Consider the following 26,720-nt stretch of genomic DNA (forward strand, 5'->3'; position numbering starts at 1 on the left):
TTATTGCAAGCTTAAGCTCTCTACATAAATCTGAGCTACTAACGGTCAAGGGAAATGAGCAAGAATGAAGACATTCAAGTTGGGCTGGACTTAGATTTCTTATGAGTGTGCAGGGACTTATGACTTATAACGTGTTTGACCCTTCCCTCGGGCTCAACCGGTCATCTGCATACAGTTACAGATGAGAGCAAGAGTTCCTTTCTTACTTTTTGATTAAATTCATATAATTGAAGAAGAAATAAAAAAGTGAATTCCAAATATTAACTTAGTTATCTCATTTATTAAACTGATAGTGTTTCTTTGCTACAAGTATTATCAAACATATTTTATAACATTTATCTCAACAGTCATTGTCGGAAAGTGAAGATAGTTTGTACATCCCGGATGTTTCCTGGCAAAATCCTAATATCACTAGAGGTATTGTCACTTGCTCTGGTATATTTATTTGTCATATCAATAACACCAAAATTCCATTTAGTTCAGGCTTTCATGAATCACTTGTGAATTCACACAATCTGGTTTCATACCCTTTGCTGCCTGATGATCTCTATAGTATTCTTAGGGTCTATTGTAATTATCTCAAGAATTAAAGGGATTTAACGAGCTGTATCTAACTATGTATTATTTTATCTATTGAGTAATTCTAGAGGACTATTATTATTATTATTATTTATTAGCGTTTATATACCGCCCCCTCTCCCGAAAGGGACTCGGGGCGGTGTACAGTCCGTATCAAAATACAACAGATTCAAACATAGAAATAACTACATAAATACATGTATGAGAGGAGGATAAAATATGCCAAACTGTACAGCTAAATAAATAAATCAATACAAAAGTTTAAAATAGCAAGTTAAATTTAAAACACTATCCCTCTAAAAACCAGTAAGAATGTGTATGCCAGGAGGTAGACATTATAAATTATGCCAAACCAGCCAGTCGGAACAGGTGTTTCTTCAATTTCTGTCGGAAGGAGCGGAGGTCAGTAGTGGTTCTAATGTTGGGGGGGAGGTCACTAACCTGATCAGTCTGTTCCAGAAGTTTTTGAGGAATTGTAAAGGCTAATGTATTATTATGTAAACATTTGTGGCTCCTGGTCAGTCAGTTCCATCATCTGCATTATTCGCCTTTGGAGTTATTGTGACTCCCAAACTTTTTATGCAATAATAAACGAAGGTGCTAGAAATATACTTAATAATTTAAATATCGTATTTTTCAGAGTATAAGACACACCTTCCCCCCCCCTAAAAGAGGGTGAATATTTGGTTGAATATTTGGTCTCATACACTGAATGTAGCCCCACCCACTCACCAGCCCCCAACTTTGGCCTCTGCCTCTCAGCAATTTACCTCCTTTCAACAAACGGGGAAAATGGGGCTTGTGGAGGCTGCAATAGGCTATATCAATCCCTGCAACCTGAAACAGCTGATGATCAAGGCCTTCTGAAATTGAAAGTGAAACTTGCTGTTTGCTCCAGGACACAAATTGCTGGGAGGCAGAGGCAGATTTTTTTTTCTTGTGCTAATCAGGCTGTTTGCTGCAAGGAGGTAAGTCAATAACTATAAATGCCTATAGAATGTTCAAATTATTAGACTTAATTTTTAAAGACTGCTTTATTATTGTTCTAGACAGCTTAACAAAATGAAGAAGCTTTTTAAAATAAATGCTTGATCTGAAGAGGCCCAGTGCTATTGTATCTTCTTTTAAATAGCAGAGAATAACTATACTTCCAGAAAGCACATCAATTTTAACAGCATCTGTACAAGTATAGTCTGAAATGTAACACTACAAACAGTGTATATTGTCTGTACTGTTGGCTGTTTGTTGCAAGGAGGCAAATTGCTGGGAGGCAGAGGCAGATGTTTTTCCCTTGTTTTCCTCCCCAAAAGCTAGGTTAAAGCTTATACTTCGGAACGTCTTATACTCCGAAAAATACGGTAGTTGCTGTAGCCCCAAGTTCAACAGGTGGAAGGATCTGTGTTCAGCAGTAAGTTTTTGCACCAAAACGATGTGAAAAACTCTGAGGAAAAAAGACTTTTCTTTGAATGATTAAAGTAGTTTCTCAACATCACAGCATTCCAGCATTTTCCATAACTCTATTAACAGGAGCAGGGAAGGGAACACCAGAATTCAGCTTTTGTTTCAGTCTTTCTGGATAGTTGATGGATTCCAGTGGCATCTTTCCAAAGATGGTCTGCTGTATACAGTATATGATGGAACTGATGTATTCTTAACATGATATTTAAAATACATCTATTAAAAAACTTGTCTAGAACTGTGAGTTAAGTCCAAAAGGAGAAAAAATGTATCTAGGTTATATACTATTTCATACACATTACAAAAATGTGATAATAATTGAAATTTATTTATATTGCCATGATTTTTAAAATTACATAAAATTTGGTAATATATAAAATTACACCAAGTACATCCATCCAGCAGGAACTTCGCCTTTCAAGGTTTAGCAGATCTTTCGTGGTGTCGCTTAAAAGGCAGCCGGCATGAATATTCCACAATAATCAGCTCACTTAATGACTTGTAAAATTAGTTAGAAGGCAGCTTAACCACTAGATGGCATGTGGGTTTCAACTAAATTTTCAATATGCATTCTTAATCCAGAATTTCCCTTGACTGAAGAACCAAACCAAACAGTGAATTGAGTGATTACCTCTTCTGTGCTTTTGTGTATCTGCTCAATTGTTTATTAGAAATGGAAGACAGTCCACCCAAACACTCAAGCAACAGTGACAGCCATTCATCCAGGAAGAGAAATCGTCATTCAAAAACAAAAGTAACGAATGGGGTTGGCAAGAGATAAAGAAAGAGAGAGAGAAAGAAAGAGAGAGAGAGAGAGAGACTGTGAGTTTCTAGATTTCTCCCAGAGTTGTGCCTGAGAGCAAAGAAGGAAGACTGGCCCTGGATTTGAATTCCCTACTTGAAGGTCAACAAGATATGAGGAGGAGATTTGAAGGGAACAAACTCTTCAGTCATCGGAGGTCTTGGACTTTGTTAAGAGGGAATTCATCTGTGTATTGCAAATCATTAGCTGCCTGTCCCTTGCCATCAATTGGCTTGACTCTGCATTTGACACTCAAGACAGTTGAAAAGGTTTCAAAGGCAAAGCGGTTGCTTGCTCTGGAGAGGCCCCGCGGTAGAGTGAAGGTCTTATGAAGATCTTGGTTTAGTTGAGAAGTATGATCCAAAGTTAACTGTCAGCCAGTTGGTTTATATGCCCATGGCTGTGTGTTTTTACTTTTGTTTTGCATTTTTGCATTCTTCTGCATAACTTTTTGATTGCTATATTGCCTTTGCTTTTTTTGGTAACTAAGCCCTTCTGTGCTATATTCAGTTTTAGGAAGCAGCACTTCCATTTTTGAGTCTGAGACTGCTGAGTATTACAAAGCGTATTCCAAATTTTTGTAGTGTTTTTAAAATAATATTTAATTCTGTTGAATGCTTTGAATTCACAATCCTATTATGTATGGATTGTGTCCATACAGTACTTATTAACATAGCAACAGATACTTACGTAAGCGTATCGCCCTTTGTTTTCTGGCGGCTACAGTATTTTACATAAGACACTTCCTTCTTAGAAGTATATCATGTAGGCCTTGTGACCAATAATAGTAAAACTTGACCTTAGATTTAAAGCCAAATACATGCTGACACTTTTACAACAATCTCCTTGGCCTGATAAAGTGCTTGTTCTAGGAAAGCACCATTCAGCATTGCTATTTAAACAAAAAAGAAAGAAAAAGAAAACAAGGAACACTATATACAAACTCACACCGAGTCTTCCTGGATTTCCCCCCTTTTTTATTTCTTATGAAATAATCATAGAATATACCTTTAATGTCGATTCTTAGACTTTCCCTGAAAAGGAGGTGAAGTATTAAACGTTAAGGTGTCAGAAGTTAAATTTGCATTTTCTTTGCCTTGACTTCCTTTTTGTGTCCCAAGTGGGCTGTGAGTCAGATTATGCCAAGAATCTTGTCCAAGGTGATCAATTAAACGAGAATCTTGTCCAAGGTGATCAATTAAACGAGAACCCACACCCTTGCCATTGTTTGGGAGGTATTATTAGTTTTGAGAGTGCCACAGGCTATGGACCCAAGGTCTGATCTGTTGTAAAGGCTTCAGCATACAAATCAAAGGACTGTAGATAGAAAAAAGGCCACCACAATTCACACCACCTCACGTTCTACGCAAGATCTGCTTTTTTTGAACAGTTACGCTGCAGCTGCTAAGCTGTGGAAAACCCTTTTTTCTCCACTCATAAATGTGTGACCCTTGCATTAAAAACTGCTATAACCTATTTGTTGCAACTCTGCTAAATCTGTGCATGTTGGGGCGGGACGGGGGAACCAAGTAAAGGTAGTTTCTCATCCATATTTTGAAAATTGTGAGCTGGTTATTCCACACACATATATTTGCATAATTCTCAAATATCGGTTCCCTCACTGAGTTCCATTTCTTTATTATTTGTCAGTTGTAGAAAGGCAGACCTGTTGTTTTCCTCCCTTCATATTCAAGTCCAAAGCTGGCCAATTTTACTGTCCTTAGGAACATTATATATATATATATATATATATATATATATATATATATATATATATATATATATATATATATATATATATATATATATATATATATATATATATATATATATATATATATATATATATATATATATATATATATATATATATATATATATATATATATATATATATATATATATATATATATATATATATATATATATATATATATATATATATATATATATATATATATATATATATATATATATATATATATATATATATATATATATATATATATATATATATATATATATATATATATATATATATATATATATATATATATATATATATATATATATATATATATATATATATATATATATATATATATATATATATATAATATATATATATATATATATATATATATATATATTATATATATATATATATATATATATATATATATATATATATATATATATATATATATATATATATATATATATATATATATATATATATATATATATATATATATATATATATATATATATATATATATATATATATATATATATATATATATATATATATATATATATATATATAATATATATATATATATATATATATATATATATATATATATATATATATATATATATATATATATATATATATATATATATAATATATATATATATATATATATATATATATATATATATATATATATATATATATATATATATATATATATATATATATATATATATATATATATATATATATATATATATATATATATATATATATATATATATATATATATATATATATATATAATATATATATATATATATATATATATATATATATAATATATATATATATATATATATATATATATATATATATATATATATATATATATATATATATATATATATATATATATATATATATATATATATATATATATATATATATATATATATATATATATATATATATATATATATATATATATATATATATATATATATATATATATTAATAATTCCCACTTTTTAAAAGAGCCTTTCCTGTTTTGCCGATAGTGGAAAATGCAGGATCATGGCTCTGCTAAAGTCAATAATAAGATTCCTATTCACCTTGCTAGAGTTAGGCATTAGGTTTACAAAACAGTTTAATATACAGACACACCTTTGATAGATGACATACGTGGATATCTTTATTGTACACCGGATGGGCATCCATATCTATCTTGCAAAACTAGAGTTTGTGTTGACATTCCCTAACATTGAGATGAACTGGTCCATGTATGGAGATAGGTTTTTCAATTTCTTGGTAATTCCTGGATCTGGGGATATGCCTTTGGAAGACCAGCAACTGCAATTGCATCAACTCGTTCTTGTGATGCTTCAGCACACAGCTTGGATTCTGGCCTAAATATTTTTAAAATATATAAATATGGCATGTTAAAAGATGCATGACTAAGCTGATTAGATGAACACTCCTTAATTAACACTTTTACGGGACAGGAAAGACATCTGTGATCTGACACTTTCATGTTAGTTTAGTTCAGAAATCCAAGAAAGTCTTCATTCATGGCCTGTTCTGTATTGGTTAGCTTTAATGAAATATATTGCCTCAAAGCATCATTAGCCTGCAGGGATGATGCACTTGTGCTTTACTTTCCACGGCAATTAGACTTAGGCTGCTAGAAATAAAGGAAGCTGTGTATTCTGAATCAGATCTCTCCCATCCAAGTGTTTTCTTCACTGCTGCTGAATTGAAGAGAGACACTGCTACTTTCTTTATACTGAGAATTCTGAAAAGACACAGAATTGCTCCCATTTGTAGATTTCTAGACTTGCCTTCTAACTTCCTTGTTGCCTCATTCCATTTTAAAAGATTTGAGATTAGTATACGATTCAGTTTGTTGCGATTGTTTTTGAATTACTTTTTAAATGTGGAATTCTTTGTTTTTTTTTAAAAAAATGTTATTCCTGTGAACATTGCTATACTGCTCTACCTGTCATTTTGGAGTGGGGGGATGTTGGATTGCCTTTGGGAGGGTAGAAAGGTCTGGTGCAAAGTGATTTCTACAAAGAATGAAGGCTAAGAAGGATATAGACTAGGAATGAGCAAATCTTGCTGCCGTCAATATTCAACCCGAGTTGAAGGCAATACTACATACAAAGATTATATACAATCAATACCATACATGCAGTTTGGTTTCCATTGTACTTTTGTTTCTCACCTATGAGAAATAAACTTTGGACTGCTTGGGATTACTTTTCTGGTTTCTTTTATTAACATTTCATTTTAGATCAAAGACATTAGCATGGAATAAGATACGAGGCTGTGAAAATTGCTGTTGTCCCTGGTTTTTAGTCTATGTTTCTTATCGGCGTGAATGATACTTGAATAACTCTTTGTGTCTTATAAACTAGAATATCAATTTCCATGCCCAAATAATTTTACCTAAAACTGATTTTCTGCTCATTAAGGTAAATGGATCATTGCAAAAACAATCTCCTATAAATTCCAGTCTAACAAATGATTTGTACCTCTGAAAAATGTTTCTTTTTAAAGTAAGTTAAATTCAATTAGTCTACTTCTTTTCCTCCACTGATTTTTATGTATTTGTTTTATGCATACACAACAATCTAAAGTTAATTTTAAAAATTAGCAAAGAGAATCCCCAAACAAGCTAAAAATACAAACTAAAAGAGAGAGAAAAACTACCTTATACTGTACCTTAGCTATTTAATACTAAAACTCTTATTTCTGTAATGATTAATTGGACGAAGTGGTGCATCATAAGGCAATAATGTTTCAACCAAAGTACCTCAAATGAGCTAACTTACACAATGGATCCAAAATTGGGGACCCATGACACTGGAATTTAAATTTTATAAAATATAGTATTTTACGACAGAAAAATGATCATAAAACAGTGTATGACATAATACAAAATGTCATGAAACATATGTTGTGTGGATGTTTGACTGTTCTCCAATTCAACAAGGGCTATTTTCAAAACGGGTACATCTCTGATTATATCTCGGTTTTTCCAGTGAAGTCAGTACATTAGAATTTTTGTCATTTTGGAAGGTATTGAGGAATCTGATAAGGAAATATCTCTAAAAGAATGACCTTGCAGACTATTGGTCATTATTGGTTTATTAATGACTATACTGCAATAAAATATGATTGTATAATATCAACATGTCTACCACAGTATCCCATTGCTGCATTGTTTTGATTTATAGGACATATTACCTTTTCCGAAAGAGATAGATCACCCATTTTTGACAAACATTCTTTAACAGTTTGGAATAGTACTACATTCCAATTCCTCAACATGTTTCCTTCAGCTGCCTCCACCCTGGATAGAAGCTTAATTCCTGATAAACAAATTCCAAAGCTTTGATACATAGTTCACCATTGACTTTTTAACATTTGAGAAGTTCAACCAGTTTCACTATTGTAGCTCTATATTAGAGCTCAGTTCTTTTTTTCTAGCATTGCATTCTGAAGTGCTGGCTTTCTGTTGTTCTCTAGCATGGCTTAGTTCACCTTTCCTTCTCTAGATGGCACTCAACCACTGCTAGAGCCAAACTTGCCAAAGCATAATAAGAGTTTATTCTGTGGTGCTATCCCAAACAGATTGAGTAACAGGAGCTAGCTAGCTGTGGACTATTAGATATGATTACCTGACATGAACTTGCCTTTTAAGACAAAATGAGCATGATGAGGCTCATCATTAGGATGCCTCATTAGGACACACATCCTTGGATGAGTCTGATTTTAAATGTGCATACTTTGAAAAACCAAATGTGTTTGTTTCTTAGTGTAATCCTGCAAAATAAAGGATTTTTAAAAAAATTGAAATGCCATGACTTCCAGGGTACCACAGAAATGCAATAGAACTTAGGTAGTAGTTTGTTCGAAACTCCTTTTTTAGTGTATTTATAATGGCACTTATCAAATAATAAGATAAAGGTTCCTTTCGCACATATGTGCTAGTCGTTCCCAACTCTAGGGGGCGTTGCTCATCTCTGTTTCAAAGCCAAAGAGCCAGCACTGTCCGAAGACTTATCCATGGTCATGTGGCCGGTATGACTAAATGCCAAAGGCACACGGAATGCTGTTACCTTCCCACCAAAGGTGGTTCCTATTTTTCTACTTGCATTTTTACATGCTTTTGAACTGCTAGGTTGGCAGAAGCTGGGACAAATAACGGGAGTTCACTCTGTTACGCGGCGCTAGAGATTCAAACCGCCAAACTGCCGACCTTTCTGATCGACAAGCTCAACGTTATAGCCACTGAGCCACCAGGTTCCACAGCAAATAATAGCAATAGACAAATGCTTAAAAATTTAGCGTTCTACTAAATCTTAACTGTAAATCATTATCTGGCATTGAGAAGAAGAGAGTGGTAGAAGATTTTGGCTTGTCTATGATTTGGGATACATTTTTGTAGGATTAATTGGAGACATCAAATTGACCTTACCAGATGATCCTAACCCTGACAGTTTCAAGACACGATGGAGTTGAGAGCTGGCATTTTGACCAAGTTAAATTGAAATGTTGGTGAATTGCTTTTCTGACATAACGAGGATTCCAGTTAGAGAAGCTTGCTAGTCAATCACAACATTCTTTGCTTTAAAGCTGTTTTTCTTACATTCACATCTTTTTTTACATATTGGTATACATAATGAAAGTCAAAGCACTAATTTTTGGGGAGAGGGGGGGGGTCTTCCATGGCATGATTTATGAATATTACCTTCATTTAATCAAAGCTTTAAAGTGCAGTTTAAAGCGCACCTAGGGCAATTAGCACATATAAAACTGAACCTTAATTAGCAAGAAAGCTAATTTGCCATGTGGTGTGAAATAAAATGAACTTCTAGGTAGGTTCAGTCCCTTTATGAGAAGCTCAGTCCTTACCGGCAGTTGGACAGTCTGCCTGAAGACATTTGGTAGAGGAAGAACGCTAGAAAAACAAAGCAAAACAAAAGAGATTGAACTGGAATTTCTTCTGTTATTTTTAAAACAATTTTTTAAAAATGTTAAGTCTGGATGGTTATGTAGCAGGTGCTTGTCAGTTTGAATTGTAAAAGGTCTGAAGTGTTTTATCTTTTTCATTTTCTAATTCTTTGGCTATTTTGTGGTCCTACCGCTTCTTGCTTGCAGGCAAATGGAATTTTCTTGCAGATCTTCCAATGCTCCATTGTTGTTACTTTGTCATACCATTGTTTGTACACAGCCTGTGTGATCTTCTTGTAGCAATTAACCAGGTGATCCACTATTTCTTCAGCTTCCATTATGAGTGGCCCAGATTTTCGCAACCCAATCCATGGTCCTTACTTAACCTGATTTAGAATGGAGAACATAGCATATAGTCCTCATCCCTTTCTCAGTGCTATTGTTGACAATGTAAGTTAACGGATCTCTTGCTGCTGCAGGATGGTTTGTATTTGACACCATGAATGTGAGTGCAAGTAGTGAGAGGATCTATGATATCACGAAAGATGCCAAGAAACGATTTGAGAGGAGGAACTAAACCTCTTTTGTGGACACAAGCGAATTAGACAGACATCTACATAAATGGTAAACTATGGTTTCAAATCCCAGAACACCAATACAATAATTGACAGTAGATTTTAATCACTCGTTCAAACAAAACGTCCAAAAATGTAAGTGTGCAGTCGCCTTCCAATTATCTATCCCAGGGATAGCTGATGCTTTAGGACTGAATGTGGCATTCTGCCCAGCTGGTTAGAAAAGAAACCTTACCCTCCTTGGCAGCTCTGCCCAAGTAAAAATCAAGTTTTAGAAAAATAAGGAGAGGAAGGGACCTTGTAGGAAGTAATGAGGTTAAAAAAAGCTAAGTGAAAATTTGCCTGGGAAGGCATGTCTACCTCTGCTGGACGAAAGAGTAAAAACAGCAGATGAATTTACAGAATGTGCAAAATACTGACGTCCGCAACAAAATACCACTATTATGTTCACACAGCCTGCCATGTCTCAGCAAAGAAACCACATTGTAGCTTCATATGTTGGTTGAGTGCACACAGGATCCTAAAATATTATGTTTTATGTTCCCACAGTAAGTTGAACCTCGAAATGTTCATCACAAAATAGGACTCATTGTTTCGAATCACCATGGATTTGAGAGGCATAGTGCTTTGGATCATCAAATATCTGGAAGTGTACAATGTTCAGCTCAGCTGTGAGTTGTGATCCTATGCACACCTAACTTCTGAATAGAGATGCAACCCTTCCACATTTATGAAGTAGAAACCTGAACCCGTTGGCCTTGCTTCTCTATGAATGTGCAAATTGTTTTGTGAACCCTATTTTTATTAGTGGGAAATCTATTTTACACTACCAAAATAATAATGTTAGCCAACCTGAATAGTGTCCAAACGTATTTCTTGCATATCCTGTCATTAACTCCATTTAATTTAGCTTGTTTTTCCCCCCAATGCATTCCTACACATTTCCCTTCATGCACCACTCCTATTCACAATGTTGTACCACCTCCACAACAGCCATCTGCAACAGACAAGGTTGAATAACAGCAAGCTGAGATTTGAACCTGGGGTTCATACAAATCTCTACATCCCCACACTTCACACATTTACTTTCTGTCATCACCCTATGCTCACCTAGCATGGCACAAGAATGGGATATGAGTTAGAACTTCCTACATTTTGATGGATACAATGCAAAAGTCTTAGCGCTGCCAGCATCTGCTGCTAGCCTTGATGAAGCCAACATGACAGAACGTGACATCATGAAACAAGTTCTATCCTTTCATCGCACACAAGTGCATAAGAGGTAGAGTTTGCGTTGTGACACATGTAATACTTTCCCCCTTGCCTCCCAACCCCATAAGTTCAGCATATGTGGGTTCTTATCCTTGGAGGAACAGACAGAAATTTGGGGAAACCAGGATCTGCTTTATAACAGGAATTTCTTCAAGTGACATACTACTACTGGAAGGAAAGCAGTGAGATCTGCTTGAAATAGTTCTGTATTAACTGTGAGTTCTGGTTTGGATGTTTGTTTTCCTTCTCCCACCACCTACCCTGGTATGTGCCGAAAAAGCTACAGATGTCACCGATACAAATAGTCCCAAGGAGGGAAATGAGGTAGATTCATACTAATTTTTGTGTATCTAGTATGTTTCACCACCTTCGGAATGTGCTGGGATCAGCAGTTTCCCCTTGACCACATGTGAAATGATTTCTCTCTCTTCCCTCATCTAAAAGCTGTTCGGGAAATAAAGGTATGGCACTGGAAGCGAGCCTGAGAAGCAATAAAATAATTACCTAAATCCCAGGTAACTTTGGACTGAATCTGCAGTTTTAGCCTTTGAAATGGATTTCAAAGGCTAACATAAGATTCACAAATGGATTTCACAAACATAACATGCCTACTCCTGCTTTTGTGCTTCTGGGAAACATGGGCTGTTGAATCTCCAGTAGATTTCCTCCAGAATGGAACAGTTCATTGCCACTACCTCCTCGGTGGCGAATTGTCCTAGATCCGATTCGTTCAGTTCTCTAGAGATTCATCAGTGCGCCCAAGTCAAGAAAACTTGACAAAGAAGCTCTATTTTCCGCTCATGTGTTGTGGCTTTGCTCAGTTGTTCTCTTGTGGATAATGAAATCACCTTGAAAGCCACTTCACTGGCTACTTTGAGGAAGATCTTAAACTACTCTCATAAAGAGAGAAAAGAGAAAGAAGGACTAGGGGAGACATGATAGCAGTGTTCCAATATCTCAGGGGTTGCCACAAAGAAGAGGGAGTCAAATTATTCTCCAAGGCACCTGAGGGCAGAACAAGAAGCAATGGGTGGAAACTAATCAAGGAGAGAAGCAACTTAGAACTGAGGAGAAATTTCCTGATAGTTAGAACAATTAATCAATGGAACAGCTTGCCTCCAGAAGTTGTGAATGCCCCAACACTGGAAGTCTTTAAGAAGATGTTGGATAGCTATTTGTCTGAAACGGTATAGGGTTTCCTGCCTAGGCAGGGGGTTCGACTAGAAGACCTCCAAGGTCCCTTCCAACTCTACTATTGTATTGTATTGTAAGGACAGTTTCTGTTGCAATGGGCGTGATGAGAAGCCTTTGAAGGGTGACCCAAATGAAGATGATTGAACTCTGGCTAATGTGAAGTCATGCAGAGGAGAAGGCAAAAGAGAAGTGGATTATTTTCTTTTACCAGAGTTTGCTGCCCATGAAGGATCTTTTGCCTTGCTGCCTTGGGAAGAGTCCTCAATGATGCTATTCAGCTGGATTTGGGGGCTGAATGCCAGGACCCTGTAACTCAAGGGGAAGGAATCAGAGAGAGTCGACATTAATCGAGGCATTGGGATCAGCCTGGCTAAGCAGTTCAGCCTGACATACTTCCACACAGCCATTTTCCTTCTGATTTTGAAACAGGATTATATGCAGGAGAGAGGCAGACAGGCATGTTTACGATATCTGAGGCTCATTTTTTTTCTTTGACTTCTCAAGCACCCTTCACCCTTTTCTATAACAAAATGCATCCCCCATTAGAACTGCACCTGCTTTCTTTTTCTGCAGTCATAACAGCGAGTGAGGTTTCGGGGAGTTTGGAATAGAAAACTCCTGAGTGCTCGGATATTATTTGAAAACTAATTTTAGCAAAGGATCTAGCCCTCTCCTTTCAATAGATCGGGAAGGGAAAGATGGTTATAAAGCATGGAATGGGATTGAGGAATTGGGGCATGATGATAAGAAAGCTAGTTGCATGCTTTATCACTGAAGAGACACCCAGGAAACTGGGGAAGACGTGTGTATATATAGTTGCCTTTGGATCATGAAAACTAGAGAGAAGGCTATATGTCAAGTGATGGCTAACCTTTTTCTAAAGGTGTGCCAAAATTGTGCCCATCCACCTCCACATACACGCATGACCGCCCCTCCCCACCTGCGCATGTGCGAGCAACCTGGCATGCAGGGGGGAATTTTCACCTTCCCTAGCCTCCGGAAGCTTTCCTGAAGCCTGGGGAGGGTGAAAATGGCCTCCGTCGACTCTTCTGAGGCCTCTGGGGGACTGGGGGAGGCTGTTTCCTTCCTCCCTAGGCTTCAGGAAAGCCTCCGGAGTCTAGAGAGTGCAAAAAACAGGGCCAACCAAAAGTTTGGAAATGAACTTCCGGTTGACCCATTAAGCCTGTTTTTGGCCCTCTCTAGCCTTCATAGGCTTTCCTGAAGCCTGGGGAGGGTGAAAACAACCTCCCCCAACCCTCTGGAATGCCAAAAATCAGCTGGCCAGAGCTCAGGGCTGCCTTGCCAGGAAATATGGCTCCGTGTGCCACCTGGGGCAGGCGTGCCATAGGTTCGGCATCACGGCTATATGTGAATATAGTTGTCTTTGGGTCATGAAAACTACAAGGAAGCTTTTCAAGGAGCATAGATGGATTGTAAGTTTATGTATGGGAGGGTGGCATAATGGCAAAGGGATGTGCAAAGGAGGATTAGCAGGGCCCTCAATTGAATGCCAGGACAACTGAGAACCTTTCTTTGGTACAACAGGAGAATGAAGTAATTTGCATTGATTAATAGCAATAGCAATATCACTTAGACTTATATACCACTTCACAGTGCTTTTATAGCCTCTCTAAGCAGTTTAGAGAGTCAGCCTGTTGCCCCCAAGACTGAGTCAACCTTTTGTCTGGTGAGATTCGAACTGCCAAATTACAGGCAACTGGCAGTCATCAGAAGTATCCTGCAGTACTGCATTCTAACCACTGCGCCACCACAGTCTTCCTCCTCTCACTTTTCACTTCTGGTGATTTCATAATCGCTTCCATGTAGTTTTCTTGGTAGCAGCATAGAAAACCTGGTTTGTAGTTATTGATCTCCTATCCAAGTAGCAGGCAAACCAAATCCTAGCTTCCAAACCCAGAGAAAGTCAGACAGATGCTGCCTTCTAAGATTTTCAAGTTCAGTATTACTGTTATTTAATGACATTTGCTGGTAGATTTCAGAGAATAAGGAAAACAAACAAGAGGTTCTCCTTTGATGGTGTTTTCTTCAGTCAGGCAGGCAGTTTAAAACAGAATCATTGTGGAAGATCATTTGCATTTCTCATTAGCCTAGAAGGTGAAGACTGAAGATGGCATTTCCTTAGCTGTATAACTTTTTCTGAAAGCTCAGTGTAGAAAACACACTAAATCAGGGGTGTCCAAACTTGGCAACTTTAAGACTTTAAGAAGTCTTTAAGAAGATGTTGGATAGCCATTTGTCTGAAACGGTATAGGGTTTCCTGCCTAGGCAGGGGGTTGGACTAGAAGACCTCCAAGGTCCCTTTCAATTCTACTATTGTATTGTATTGTATAAGTGTTTATACAATAATACAATAGCAGAGTAGGAAGGGACCTTGGAGGTCTTCTAGTCCAACCCCCTAGGCAGGAAACTCTAAGTTGCTTCTCTCCTTGATTAGTTTCCACCCATTGCTTCTTGTTCTACCCTCAGGTGCCTTGGAAAATAGTTTGACTCCCTCTTCTTTGTGACATTCAGAAGTGACATATTCTGAGATATTGGAACACTGCTATCATGTCTCCCCTAGTCCTTCTTTTCATTAAACTAAACATACCCAGTTCCTGCAACCGTTCTTTATGTGTTTTAGCCTCCAGTCCTCTAATCATCTTTGTTGCTCTTCTCTGCACTCTTTCTAGAGTCTCCACGTCTTTTTTACATCGTGGTGACCAAAACTTAGCTGTATAACTTTTTCTGAAAGCTCACTGTAGAAAACACACTAAATCAGGGGTGTCCAAACTTGGCAACTTTAAGACTTGTGGACTTCAACTCCCAGAATTCCCCAGCCAGCTGGCTGGGGAATTCTGGGAGTTGAAGTCCACAAGTCTTAAAGTTGCCAAGTTTGGACACCCCTGCACTAAATAATTGGATGCCAGCAATATTAGTGGAGCCCTATGACCTATGGTGAGTATAAATGGGTACTCTTTCATGCTTGTGTATATGAAAACCCTCAGAAGTTAATTTTGTTATAACACTCTAAGGCTGCAGTGACAACACAAGATTCTTTAACATTGCAGGAGGCTGACTGCTTTTTCGACCTAAGGGGTGGGAGGAGAGCATCATCCACACCCTTGCTTTCCTCAGCATCCTCCACCCACCCACCCCGTTTTCCAAACTCCCAGAATTTGCCAGCATGCCCAGCAAGATCACACATTTTAAATTGGCTACAGGTGAGAAACACTGTTCTAGAGCAGTGATCTTCAAACTCGAGATACCCAAGGAATGGTGGTCTGAACAAATATTCCATGGAATCAGTTTTAAATTTTGTTCAAATAGATTTTATTTCAACAAAATGTTACAATTAATGTTTGGTGTATTGCAACCCGGCAATAATACATTTCATATTATGTATACAGAAATGGTTGTGTTCCACTCCTCATGGAATCCTGGGGTTCTGAGGAAGCCATTTTGAACATTGCCGCTCTGGAGTGATTTCCTCCAATCTAAAGATCTTCAGAACAGTTAGACTTCAACTCTTGGAATCCCTAGCCGCAAATCATCTTAGAATCTAGTTGGAAGTGAATCTACCAGGTTTGGGAATCCTCAAATTTCAGTTTAATCTGGATTTAAATAAACCTCAATTAAATGAATAACCAATGTATGAAAAGTCAATATGTAATAAGTGTTTATACAATAATATAATAATACAATAGCAGAGTAGGAAGGGACCTTGGAGGTCTTCTAGTCCAACCCCCTGCCTAGGCAGGAAACCCCATACCATTTCAGACAAATGGCTATCCAACATCTTCTTAAAGACTTCCAGTGTGGGGGCATTCACGACTTCTGGAGGCAAGCTGTTCCACTGATTAATTGTTGTAACTGTCAAGAAATTTCTCCTCAGTTCTAAGTTGCTTCTCTCCTTGATTAGTTTCCACCCATTGCTTCTTGTTCTACCCTCAGGTGCCTTGGAGAATAGTTTGACTCCCTCTTCTTTGTGGCAACCCCTGAGATATTGGAACACTGCTCTCATGTCTCCCCTAGTCCTTCTTTCTCTTAAGGTAAACATACCCAGTTCCTGCAACTGTTCTTCATATGTTTTAGCCTCCACTAATCATCTTTGTTGCTCTTCTCTGCACTCTTTCTAGAGTCTCCACATCTTTTTTACATCGTGGTGTCCAAAACTGAATGCAGTATTCCAAGTGTGGCCTTACCAAGGCATTATAAAGTGGTATTAACACTTCACGTGATCTACAAAATTCCATAGTTGATATGCTGCCCATGTTGAAGCAATTATTGCTTAAAGGCGTTTTTAACCAGTTGTATTATGCCCAAAAAGGAGTTTTGTAATTGGTGTTGTCTCTATAGATTTATTTCTCTTTGGGTTTTCCCTTGCACAAGCAAAATGCTGTTGCGAAAAAAGAGACATGGATCTGGAATGCATACAGTATATCTCAACAAACCGATGCCCAGACAGTGTTTCTGTAATCATAACGGATTATTCTGCCTGCTCTTGAAGTGACATTTATGTACTGCATTGGGAAAGCAAGGTATGTCTGACTTTGTGACAAGGGAATATGTTTGAAAAGGTGAGCATGAAAATTTTACTTCATCTAACTACTCTTTTTAAAAATTACCTCCCTGCCATTCAGTTAATTACCTTTGAGCTATCTCACGTGCATATTTCAACCCAGAATTCTAGTCCTGAACAGTAATTTAGAGATTGCAATTCACAAATGTGTTGGCCTGTGTCCATGGCACTTTAGAAATTGCATGAATGATCCCCTTTTTTGCAATTAATTCTGTGGCTTATAAGTGGTTCTCACAAACAGATTCTGTTTGCTGTTTGCATGCATGGCTTGCATTTCTTCCTGGCATTTGCTTACAGCAAACTTTTACATCTGTCTGCAGTTTGGGTGGGATCCCAATTTACCAAACATACAATTTAAACCCATGTGTGCACGTGTGCGCGCCTGCACACACACACACACACATACACACACACAGTACAGCTGATCTTTGCTTCTCTCAATTGAATTTACAAATAGACTGAATTCCAGGCAAACAAGGGCTAAGTGATTTTTCCCAAGGTCAACCTGTTTACCGGAATACAGAGCAAGATTCAGACTCCACCCCGACTTTGTATCTTTCATGAGAGTATTATTACAGTGCATCAGTTTCCTTAGCTCAAAGTGATACCTTCTGTAGGCTCAACTTCCATTCTCATAATTTTCAACTCTCATAAGTCTTGATGTCCACCATATCTGGATTGCACACACAAAAAAGGTAAAGCTGTTTTAGTCCTTATCAAGACAATCTTAATCCCAATGTATTTATTATTAGAATAGCCATCATTTTCTCTTGCACTAGGCTTAAAGGAATCACTTCTTTTTTCTTTTGTGAAAACATTTAACACAGTGGTGGGCAACTTGCATATTATTGGCAGTCCAATTTGATCTTTGCAGACCAGGTAATCCCTCATAATCCCTGGTAATCCTTAAAAACTATGCTACTGAATTGTGATTCGTGCCAGAATCCATCTCAGTAATGTTCCATGTTATCCCTGCATAGGCCCTACATGCCCTCAAAGCACAAAAATGAGGTTGGAAGGAGAAAGTGTGCCTCCCAACCCAGTGTGGGATTCAGCCAGTTTGCACCACTTTGGGAGAACCAGTTGTTAACTGCCTGAGCAGTTTGGTGAACTGGTTGTTGGAAGAAGTCATAAGGGCAGAGAACCGGTTGTTAAATTATTTGAATCCCACCACTGTCGCAACCAGAGTAGTTCAACTCTATTCTAACATTTGGAGGCAAAGTGGCAGAGCACAAAGATGGCCCATTTATATTTTTTATGTAAGCCATTATTTTCCCCAATAACACGTCTCCAAAATGATGGTGCATTTGTATTCATGGGAGGCTCAAGAAGCCAGCGGAAGAAACGGAAAACCTTTACGTGCTTCTTGTATCTGCATTAGACTCACCATCTTTGCAACTTGCAAATTATTTGTGCTACTGATCATGAATAACTCAAACATATATGAGGAAGGCTGAATGGGGAAATCATGGGAAAGATGCATGGATCTCTCATTTGCTGTGAGCACCAATATTCTGATTGGAAAGTGTGGTCAGAAAAAAGCTCAGAATTGCAAAATGGATGGGGCATTTTGAACAGGAAATAAAAAGTTGGTGCAGTTATTAATCTTAGGATGGTTGATCACGTACCATCAAGTCATTTACGATTTCTAGTGACTGCACAGGTGGATAGAACCTTAGAATATTTTGTTAGCCCACAGAGTTATATATATGAGATAGGTAGCCATCAGGGGTGGATTTCAACCAGTATGGACCAGTATGGACTGGTACGGCTGTACCTGTTGGTCAGAAGGCCCCGTACCGGAACGCTCCCTCCCCTCGTTCACTCTTTCACTCGCCCCATCCGCACCATGCTGCCAAAAAGTTCTCAGAAGAAGAAAGAACTGATGAGTGGCTGGGAGGGGGACGATGTTGGTGAAGAGGGAAGAGGGGCTGCTGGAAGAGTGTGCGCATATGCACAGGCTGTGGGTTTTAAAAAACATCTGAGTGAATCCAGGAAGAGGGAAGAGGCAGAGCAGCTGGAAGTGTGTGCGTGTGCACAGGCTGTGAGTTTTTAAAACTTCGAGTGAATCCAGGAAGAGGGAAGAGGCAGAAGGGCTGGAAGTGTGTGTGTGTGCACAGGCTGTGAGTTTTTAAAACTTCAAGTGAATCCAGGAAGAGGGAAGAGGCAGAGGGGCTGGAAGTGTGTAAGGTGGTCAGTAATGTTGAAGACCGGCAAGGACAGCCATATTTCCTCTGTAAGTAGATGTTTTATTGTTTTCTTATACTTATTTTATTCTTATTTAAGTAGTAAGTGCACAAAATAATAAATTTCCTTTTTTTATATCTTCTTTTTGTAGGTAATTCTTTGGAGCAAAGAATTCAGTGACATCGACTTGGCCACTTCCACCCAGTCACATGACTGTCAAGCTACTCCCACCCGGTCACATAACTGCCAAGCCACTCCCACTCAGTCACATAACTGCCAAGCCACTCCCACCCAGTCACATGATCACCAAGCCACTCCCGCCGGGTCACATGACCACCAAGCCACTCCCACAAAACAGATCACACCTACAGAATACGTTCTAAAATTTTTTGAAACCCACCACTGGTGGCCATATATTTTCTCTATTAAATAAATAAAATTTGCTCCAATATGGAGTCCCATCAGAGATGTGGACTTCAGTCCCCATAATTTCCCAATTTACCTAGCCACATTAGAGTAGAGTAGAGTAGAGTAGAGTAGAGTAGAATAGAATAGAATAGAACAGAACAGAACAGAACAGAACAGAATAACAGAGTTGGAAGGGATCTTGGAGTTCTTCTAGTCCAACACCCTGCTCAGGCAGGAAACCATACACCACTTCAGACAAATGGTTATCCAACATCTTCTTAAAAATTTCCAGTGTTGGAGCATTCACAACTTCTGGAGCCAAGTTGCTCCACTGATTAATTATTCTAACTGTCAGGAAATTTCTCCTCAGTTCTAAGTTGCTTCTCTCCTTGAATAGTTTCCACCGTTGCTTCTTGCCCTGAACCTCAGGTGCTTTGGAGAATAGCTTGACTCCCTCTGCTTTGTGGCATCCCTTGAGATATTGGAGCACTGCTATCATGTCTCCCCTACTCCTTCTTTTCATTAAACTAGCCATGCCCAGTTCCTGCAACCATTCTTCATATGTTTTGGCCTCTGGTCCCCTAATCATCTTTGTTGTTCTTCTCTGCACGCTTTCTAGGAGTTGTAATCTACACATTTGGAGGAATATGCTCACTGACAAATGTCGCTTGAATGAAACAATTAGAGCATTTTAGATTCTAAATGTATAAGTTTTATGAACCACAAATTCTTTAAAATGCAATTTGCCACTTGGCAAACCTTATGTTTCCCCCCTACATGTCTGCCCTACAATCTTAGTCTGAGATCAGAATTTTTAAGTTTGGGTGGAGCTGCAGCTGGGCATCTGTTTTTCCAGCAAGGATCCTCCCTTCTCCTGGGCATAAGTGACTCCTTCTGGAATGTTCTAGCCAAATCATCTGACCTGGGGACAGAGAAAGATAAGACAAAAAGAGGAATAGTATCATCTGCCAGTTATGTTATTCCCACTTACAACTTCCCTAAGAATCTTGAGAAAAGTTGAGGGATATTCATTGTCAACAAGGAGTAAAAGTGGCCCCTTCAGATATAATGGCAACTGCTACCTGGTATTCATCTAACTCAACCCCTTTGCCTGCTTGACACACTTGGCAATAGTGGTAGCTCCAGGGCTCCAGCCTGAGCTGAGTACCTTCCCATAGCTGTGACTATCCCAATGGAGTGGAATTGATGTGACGTAGAAGTGCTTTGAGTCCCAGAAAAGAATATTTAGGATTGTCACAGAAGATGTACTGAGTTGCCTGCTAAGAACAAGCTAATGGTGCTCTGTGTTTTATCGAGCTTCAGATTGATAGTTCTAGCTAAACCAATAGATAATGTTTGACATGCACATTTACCCAAGAAATAATTTTAAGGTTTTCTCCTCCAGTTAAAATAAAAATAAATAAGAGATGAAAAGGGAGAAAATAAGAAATGTGCACATAAATGTACTTCTGAGAAAATATGAGTAGTTGTGCTGTAAGATTATTAATTTCCTGAAGTCAAAGGTGGAAACAATTTGCTTTCATTAGATTTTTGACAATTTTATACCGAGAAGAGTATTAAACCCTCATACTAGAAAGCATAGACGTTTATCAATGTGGAACAGGATTAATAATGGCATAACAGTCTTCAATAGAAAATCTATTCATCATGTAAAAGCTACAGTGCCTATAAATAAAGGGGGGAAATCTGCATGTCATTCTTCTTACTTTTAATTTTGGAGTAAAGGTAAATGGTAAAGGTTCCACATGCACATCTGTGCTAGTTGTTCCCAACTCTACGGGGCGCTGCTCATCTACGTTTCAAAGCCGAAGAGACAGCGCTGTCCGAAGATATCTCCATGGTCATGTGGCCGGCATTACTAAACGCCGAAGAAAGGAATGCTGTTACCTTCCTACCAAAGGTGGTCCCTATTTTTTCTATTTGCATTTTTTATGTGCTTTCAAACTGCTAGGTTGGGAGAAGCTGGGACAAGTAAGAGGAGCTCATTCTGTTACGCAGCGCTAGGGATTCGAACTGCCAAACTGCCCACCTTTCTGATTGACAAGCCCAGCATTTTAGCCACTGAGCCACCACATCCCTGTAATTTTGGAGTGGCTGGATTTAATTCATTAAATATCAATATTAAAGAGGCTTAGAACAGTAATAGATTCACCAATAACTAATCTTAACTGTATAATTGTTGTAAATGCTCACTTTTCCCTTTTTTGGTAAATTTGTTTTGTTTTTTCAAGTACAATAGACACCAGCAGGATACAATAATTGTAGCACCTTAGAAGCATGAATGACTGAATTCTTGAAAACAATGTCCAGAACCTATTAAGATGAAAAGTCACTGTTTTACATGCCTTTGGTCTTTCAGGAAATACCCAGTTCAAATCTAGGTTTCACAATGGACATGTTGCAACAGCTTTCCTTGGCCAGCTGTCCACTTAGTCAGCCATATTTGAACTCTTATAATGTCCATGCTTAGTGTTAATTATGGAGTTGAAATCTAAAATAGCTTGGAAGTGATCTCAGGTTAATCAACTAACTTGTGAAAGGACTAATTGAGAGAAAATGGGGGACTTGATTTGCCAAAGAAAAGAATGTTTACCTTATTTTCCATATACTTCAATACCATTCTGTCTGCTCCTAAAGCTGGCTATGTTAAGCTGTTTTCTTGTTTTTCGTGCTCTCGGTTGTGTTGAACTGTTTTTTTAAATAAACTTAAAAGCTTCTCATTAACAGGTATAACAGGTGCATTTGTGTTTGTAGAATGAGACAGGCAGGAGTTGAATGACCAAGCAAACTATTTGAGTTGTTGTCCTGAATAAATAAAAAAAATGGTTTCTTATCAGAGAAAGAATATCAGTTGAAGAATTTACCTCCACTTCTTAAGCACAATGACCCCCTGCCCAAAACTAATAATACACTTATTGTCTTTGGCAATTAATTGTCACTCAGAGGTGAAGATTGGAGCCATAACAGGAAAAGGGTCAAAGTAAGGAAGAACAATGTGGTATCCCAGACTACTAATCCCCTAAGTGGCGTGTTCTTTCCAAGTTAAATAACATAATTGTTTAAAGTCACCCAAACCTCACAAGACTGACACAAAACTGACACAAAAATGTCATATTAATTTAATGGCTGCATGGGAGAGTGTGAGAGATATTGACAGTCTTGCATATAGCTTCACCATACAATCATTTAATAATTAGGGGGAGGAAAGAACTGACATGTTGCTTGAGATCATGAAATTATTCAAGCGAGGTTCCTGCCCTGTAGAAGTCATGCATTCAGGATGCAATCAGTAAATTTCATAATTCACTGAGGATTAGCTCCTACATCTGAGGCCATACCTGGGGCTTCTTCAACCTACTACCTCTAGATGTGTGAGGTGATAAATAATTCTCATTACCATCCCTCAAGATAACACAGTTCAGATATTCTAAAGGTACACATTTTGAGATAGTGGCATTCTGGGTTGGGAAAACTTCTTTTATGAACTACTTTGCCACACCTCCAGTGACTTCTCATTCCTCATCAGATCTATTTCTTTAGCCCAACTAAGAATATGGTCCCTGTTATGATAATTTCACTTATTTATTTAATTCAGTCTGATTCAGATGCCTCTTTTGACTTACTTCTTTGAGGCCTTTTCATTAAAACCTCCCAATACAAATACTTTTCCTCATTGTTATTTATTAATTTAGGGGGGATTTGGCTTACTCATTAGTTTCTCTATCACACTAGATTCTAAGTGCATATTTCCATTCTTGCACTTTCCTGGGCTCAAAAATATGAGCCAATTCTTTCAAGAATTTACATTGGCTCTTGCTTTAACCTATACATATTAAATTTATCATATTTATCAGATTTGCAGTGTATAAGTCTTGTTTTCTGACTTTTTGCTCAAACTCTTTGTCAAATGAGAATGGAATGATTGTACTACTATTTGAATTCCACTTGGTTTTGCAACAAAAATAGAGACATAAGACTTGCAAGGTCTTAAGAGTAAGGTTCTACATTTAGGCAACAAAAATGGAATGCACAGGTACAGTATAGGTGGTACCTTGCTCAGTAGTAGTAACTGTGAAAGGGATCTTGGAGTTCTAGTGGACAACCATTTAAATATGAGCCAGCAGTGTGCAGCAGCTGCCAAAAAAGCCAACACAGTCCTAGGCTGCATCAACAGAGGGATAGAATCAAGATCACGTGAAGTGTTGATGCCGCTTTATAATGCCTTGGTAAGGCCACACTTGGAATACTGCATTCAGTTCTGGTCGCCACGATGTAAAAAAGATGTGGAGACTCTAGAAAGAGTGCAGAGAAGAGCAACAAAGATGATTAGGGGACTGGAGACTAAAACATATGAAGAACGGTTGCAGGAACTGGGTATGTTTAGCTTAAGAGAAAGAAGGACTAGGGGAGACATGATAGCAGTGTTCCAATATCTCAGGGGTTGCCACAAAGAAGAGGGAGTCAAACTATTTTCCAAGGCACCTGAGGGTAGAACAAGAAGCAATGGGTGGAAACTAATCAAGGAGAGAAGCAACTTAGAACTGAGGAGAAATTTCCTGACAGTTAGAACAATTAATCAGTGGAACAGCTTGCCTCCAGAAGTTGTGAATGCCCCAACACTGGAAGTCTTTAAGAAGATGTTGGATAGCCATTTGTCTGAAACGGTATAGGGTTTCCTGCCTAGGCAGGGGGTTGGACTAGAAGACCTCCAAGGTCCCTTCCAACTCTACTATTGTATTGTATTGTATTGTATTGTATTGTATTGTATTGTATTGTATTGTATTGTATTGTATTGTATTGTAAGGGAGTATCTAGAGAAATGTAAGGAAAGATGTTGGAGGGGGGCTTAAAATTCTGACAATTTACATAGTTTATGATCCAAGCTTTAATTTTAAGATCAGAAATGTTATATTTACCCCAGAGATGGAAGAAATAGATGCTTTACTTTTAGTATGTTTCTAGTTGCTGTGCATTCTCAGTGCTACACAAACTGTGCATCATAGCCACAAAATACGGTAGGTTTGGGCAAATAGTCTGATGAAGGATGTCACTTGCAAGCTATGAGTTTCTTGGGAGCCCATCCTTGATACTTCAAAACAACTGTAATTACTCAATATTTCAGGCCAGCTGCTTAAAGACCTCCCCAAGCAGGGTCTTCTGATGATTTGTGCCGGCTTAATTTGTGAATCTTGGCATTTGCCCCGTCAAGTCATAGATTGCACATGCACGATGCTTGTGTAGTACCTTTGGTTCTTTTTTTTTTAACTTTTCCTATTAGCTCTGCTAATTTTCAGTAGAGAGGGCTGCAGACCTAAAAACAAATCATTTTAGATGGCTGACAATTACACAATTTCAGTTTACATTCTCCTTAATGAGATGGTGCAGTGGATGTAAAACAAACAAACACAGTTGCTATGTATACAGGGAGCCCACCCAATGATTTCATAGCAAAACTGGGAATTTGGCTTCCTTTGTTTGAGACTTGTTCTGCTCTTCCCTTCTATATGAACATTAAATATTTGTAGACGAGATGACCTCTGTGTCCTGTTAATGTTTCAGTCCCTGCACACACTTTTTCTTTTTGTCCCCTAACTCTGTGCTTAGTTTGCAAGTGGCAAAGAGTGAACACTGATACACATCCCCATCCAATAAAACACATGACAAATTAATAGAGTGATCAAAGGAAGTCGCTTATCATGGAACAATCTTGTAGTACTAGGAAAGCAGAGGACAACTTGTGTCCTGCTTGCCTTCCAGAGGAAGTATGTCTGCCTATATTTCCAAAGGCAATGTTGCCCTCCAGATATTTGCAGATTGAAGCATTTCATATGACCAGGGTTTTGCCCAGTCAGCTGATTTAGAAGAGGAGAGCAAATGCTTTTGTTAATCTTCTAGTAGGAAAATTGTTCTGACTTCCAAGACAAAAATGGGGAGAGAGGGATATTTTCTAGATCTTGTATGTTTCTGAATATTTTGGAAGATAACAGTTGCTTCTCATATTCAGTTTGGGATGTGCTGTTACAGACCACAATTGGGTCTGGAAACTTGGTCATTAAACGAAGTGGTCTCGAATTGAAACCATGGCATGATCCATGGTGGCGCAGTGGTTAGAATGCAGTACTGCAGGATGCTTCTGCTGACTGCCGGTTGCCTGCAACTTGGCAGTTTGAATCTCACCAGGCTCAAGGTTGACTCAGCCTTCCATCCTTCTGAGATTGGTAAAATTAGGACCCAGATTGTTGGGGGTAATATGCTGACTCTGTAAACCCCTTAGAGAGGGATGAAAAGCACTGTAAGGCAGTATATAAGTCTAAGTGCTATTGCTATTATGATCTTACTTCAGCTTTCCTTTGCTTTACAGATCTGCAAAGGTCATAAATGTGAGGATTGATCATAAAATTATTTTTTCATCACCACCAAAACTGTGAATGGTCACTAAATGAGGACTACCTGTACTTTCTAACCTTTTCTCAAACTTTTCTTTACTACGGTTGGTATTTTACAAACATAGTCACTTTTTAAAAAAAAAAAAACTTTCCTTGGAAATGTTCTTCTTCCAATCCAAGGATTGGGTAAATGCAGGAGGCTGTTTGAACAATGCTCTTTTCCTCCACTGCTCTCTCTTCAGCTGCATAAAAATAGGTGACAGATGTTGTTTAAAAGATCAGTTATGATAGGACCTAGAAGATTTCTTACATCACAACTTTCTCCCAGGGATATTGAGGAATCAAAAACAGATGTTGGAAGGTGTACCTCAAGCTTGCATGCCATTCTGCTTTTCTGCTGCTCTGATAAGAAGGAACTCCCACAATTTCATTTTCTCCATTAAAAGCTAAGTAGTGAGGATGCATTGGCTCAGTGGTTAAGACTCTGAACTTGTAGATCGAAAGGTCGTCAGTTTGGATCCCTAGCGTCGTGTAATGGAGT

The 26,720-nt window shown here is 37.9% G+C and overlaps 2 protein-coding genes across 3 annotated transcripts in view; both read left to right on the top strand.

Moving 5' to 3' along the window:
- PTDSS1 (phosphatidylserine synthase 1) overlaps positions 1-6,851 on the top strand; it is a 40,113-nt gene extending 33,262 nt beyond the window's left edge. The window contains exons 12-15 of one of the 2 annotated variants that reach the window (XM_081952156.1): positions 348-417; positions 2,709-3,999; positions 4,030-4,532; positions 5,634-6,851. In XM_081952156.1, coding sequence (XP_081808282.1) covers positions 348-417; positions 2,709-2,818 — 180 coding nt within the window. In that variant the 3' untranslated portion in view covers positions 2,819-3,999; positions 4,030-4,532; positions 5,634-6,851. Of the gene's footprint in view, positions 1-347; positions 418-2,619; positions 4,000-4,029; positions 4,533-5,633 lie in introns of those variants that run through there. The other variant, XM_081952157.1, reaches the window with a different exon arrangement.
- CPQ (carboxypeptidase Q) overlaps positions 1-26,720 on the top strand; it is a 638,038-nt gene that overhangs the window by 271,948 nt on the left and 339,370 nt on the right. The gene's annotated exons all lie outside the window — the stretch shown is intronic.

Source organism: Natrix helvetica (genome assembly GCF_964273705.1).
Source record: "Natrix helvetica genome assembly, chromosome: 4".
Classification (NCBI taxonomy): domain Eukaryota; kingdom Metazoa; phylum Chordata; class Lepidosauria; order Squamata; family Natricidae; genus Natrix; species Natrix helvetica.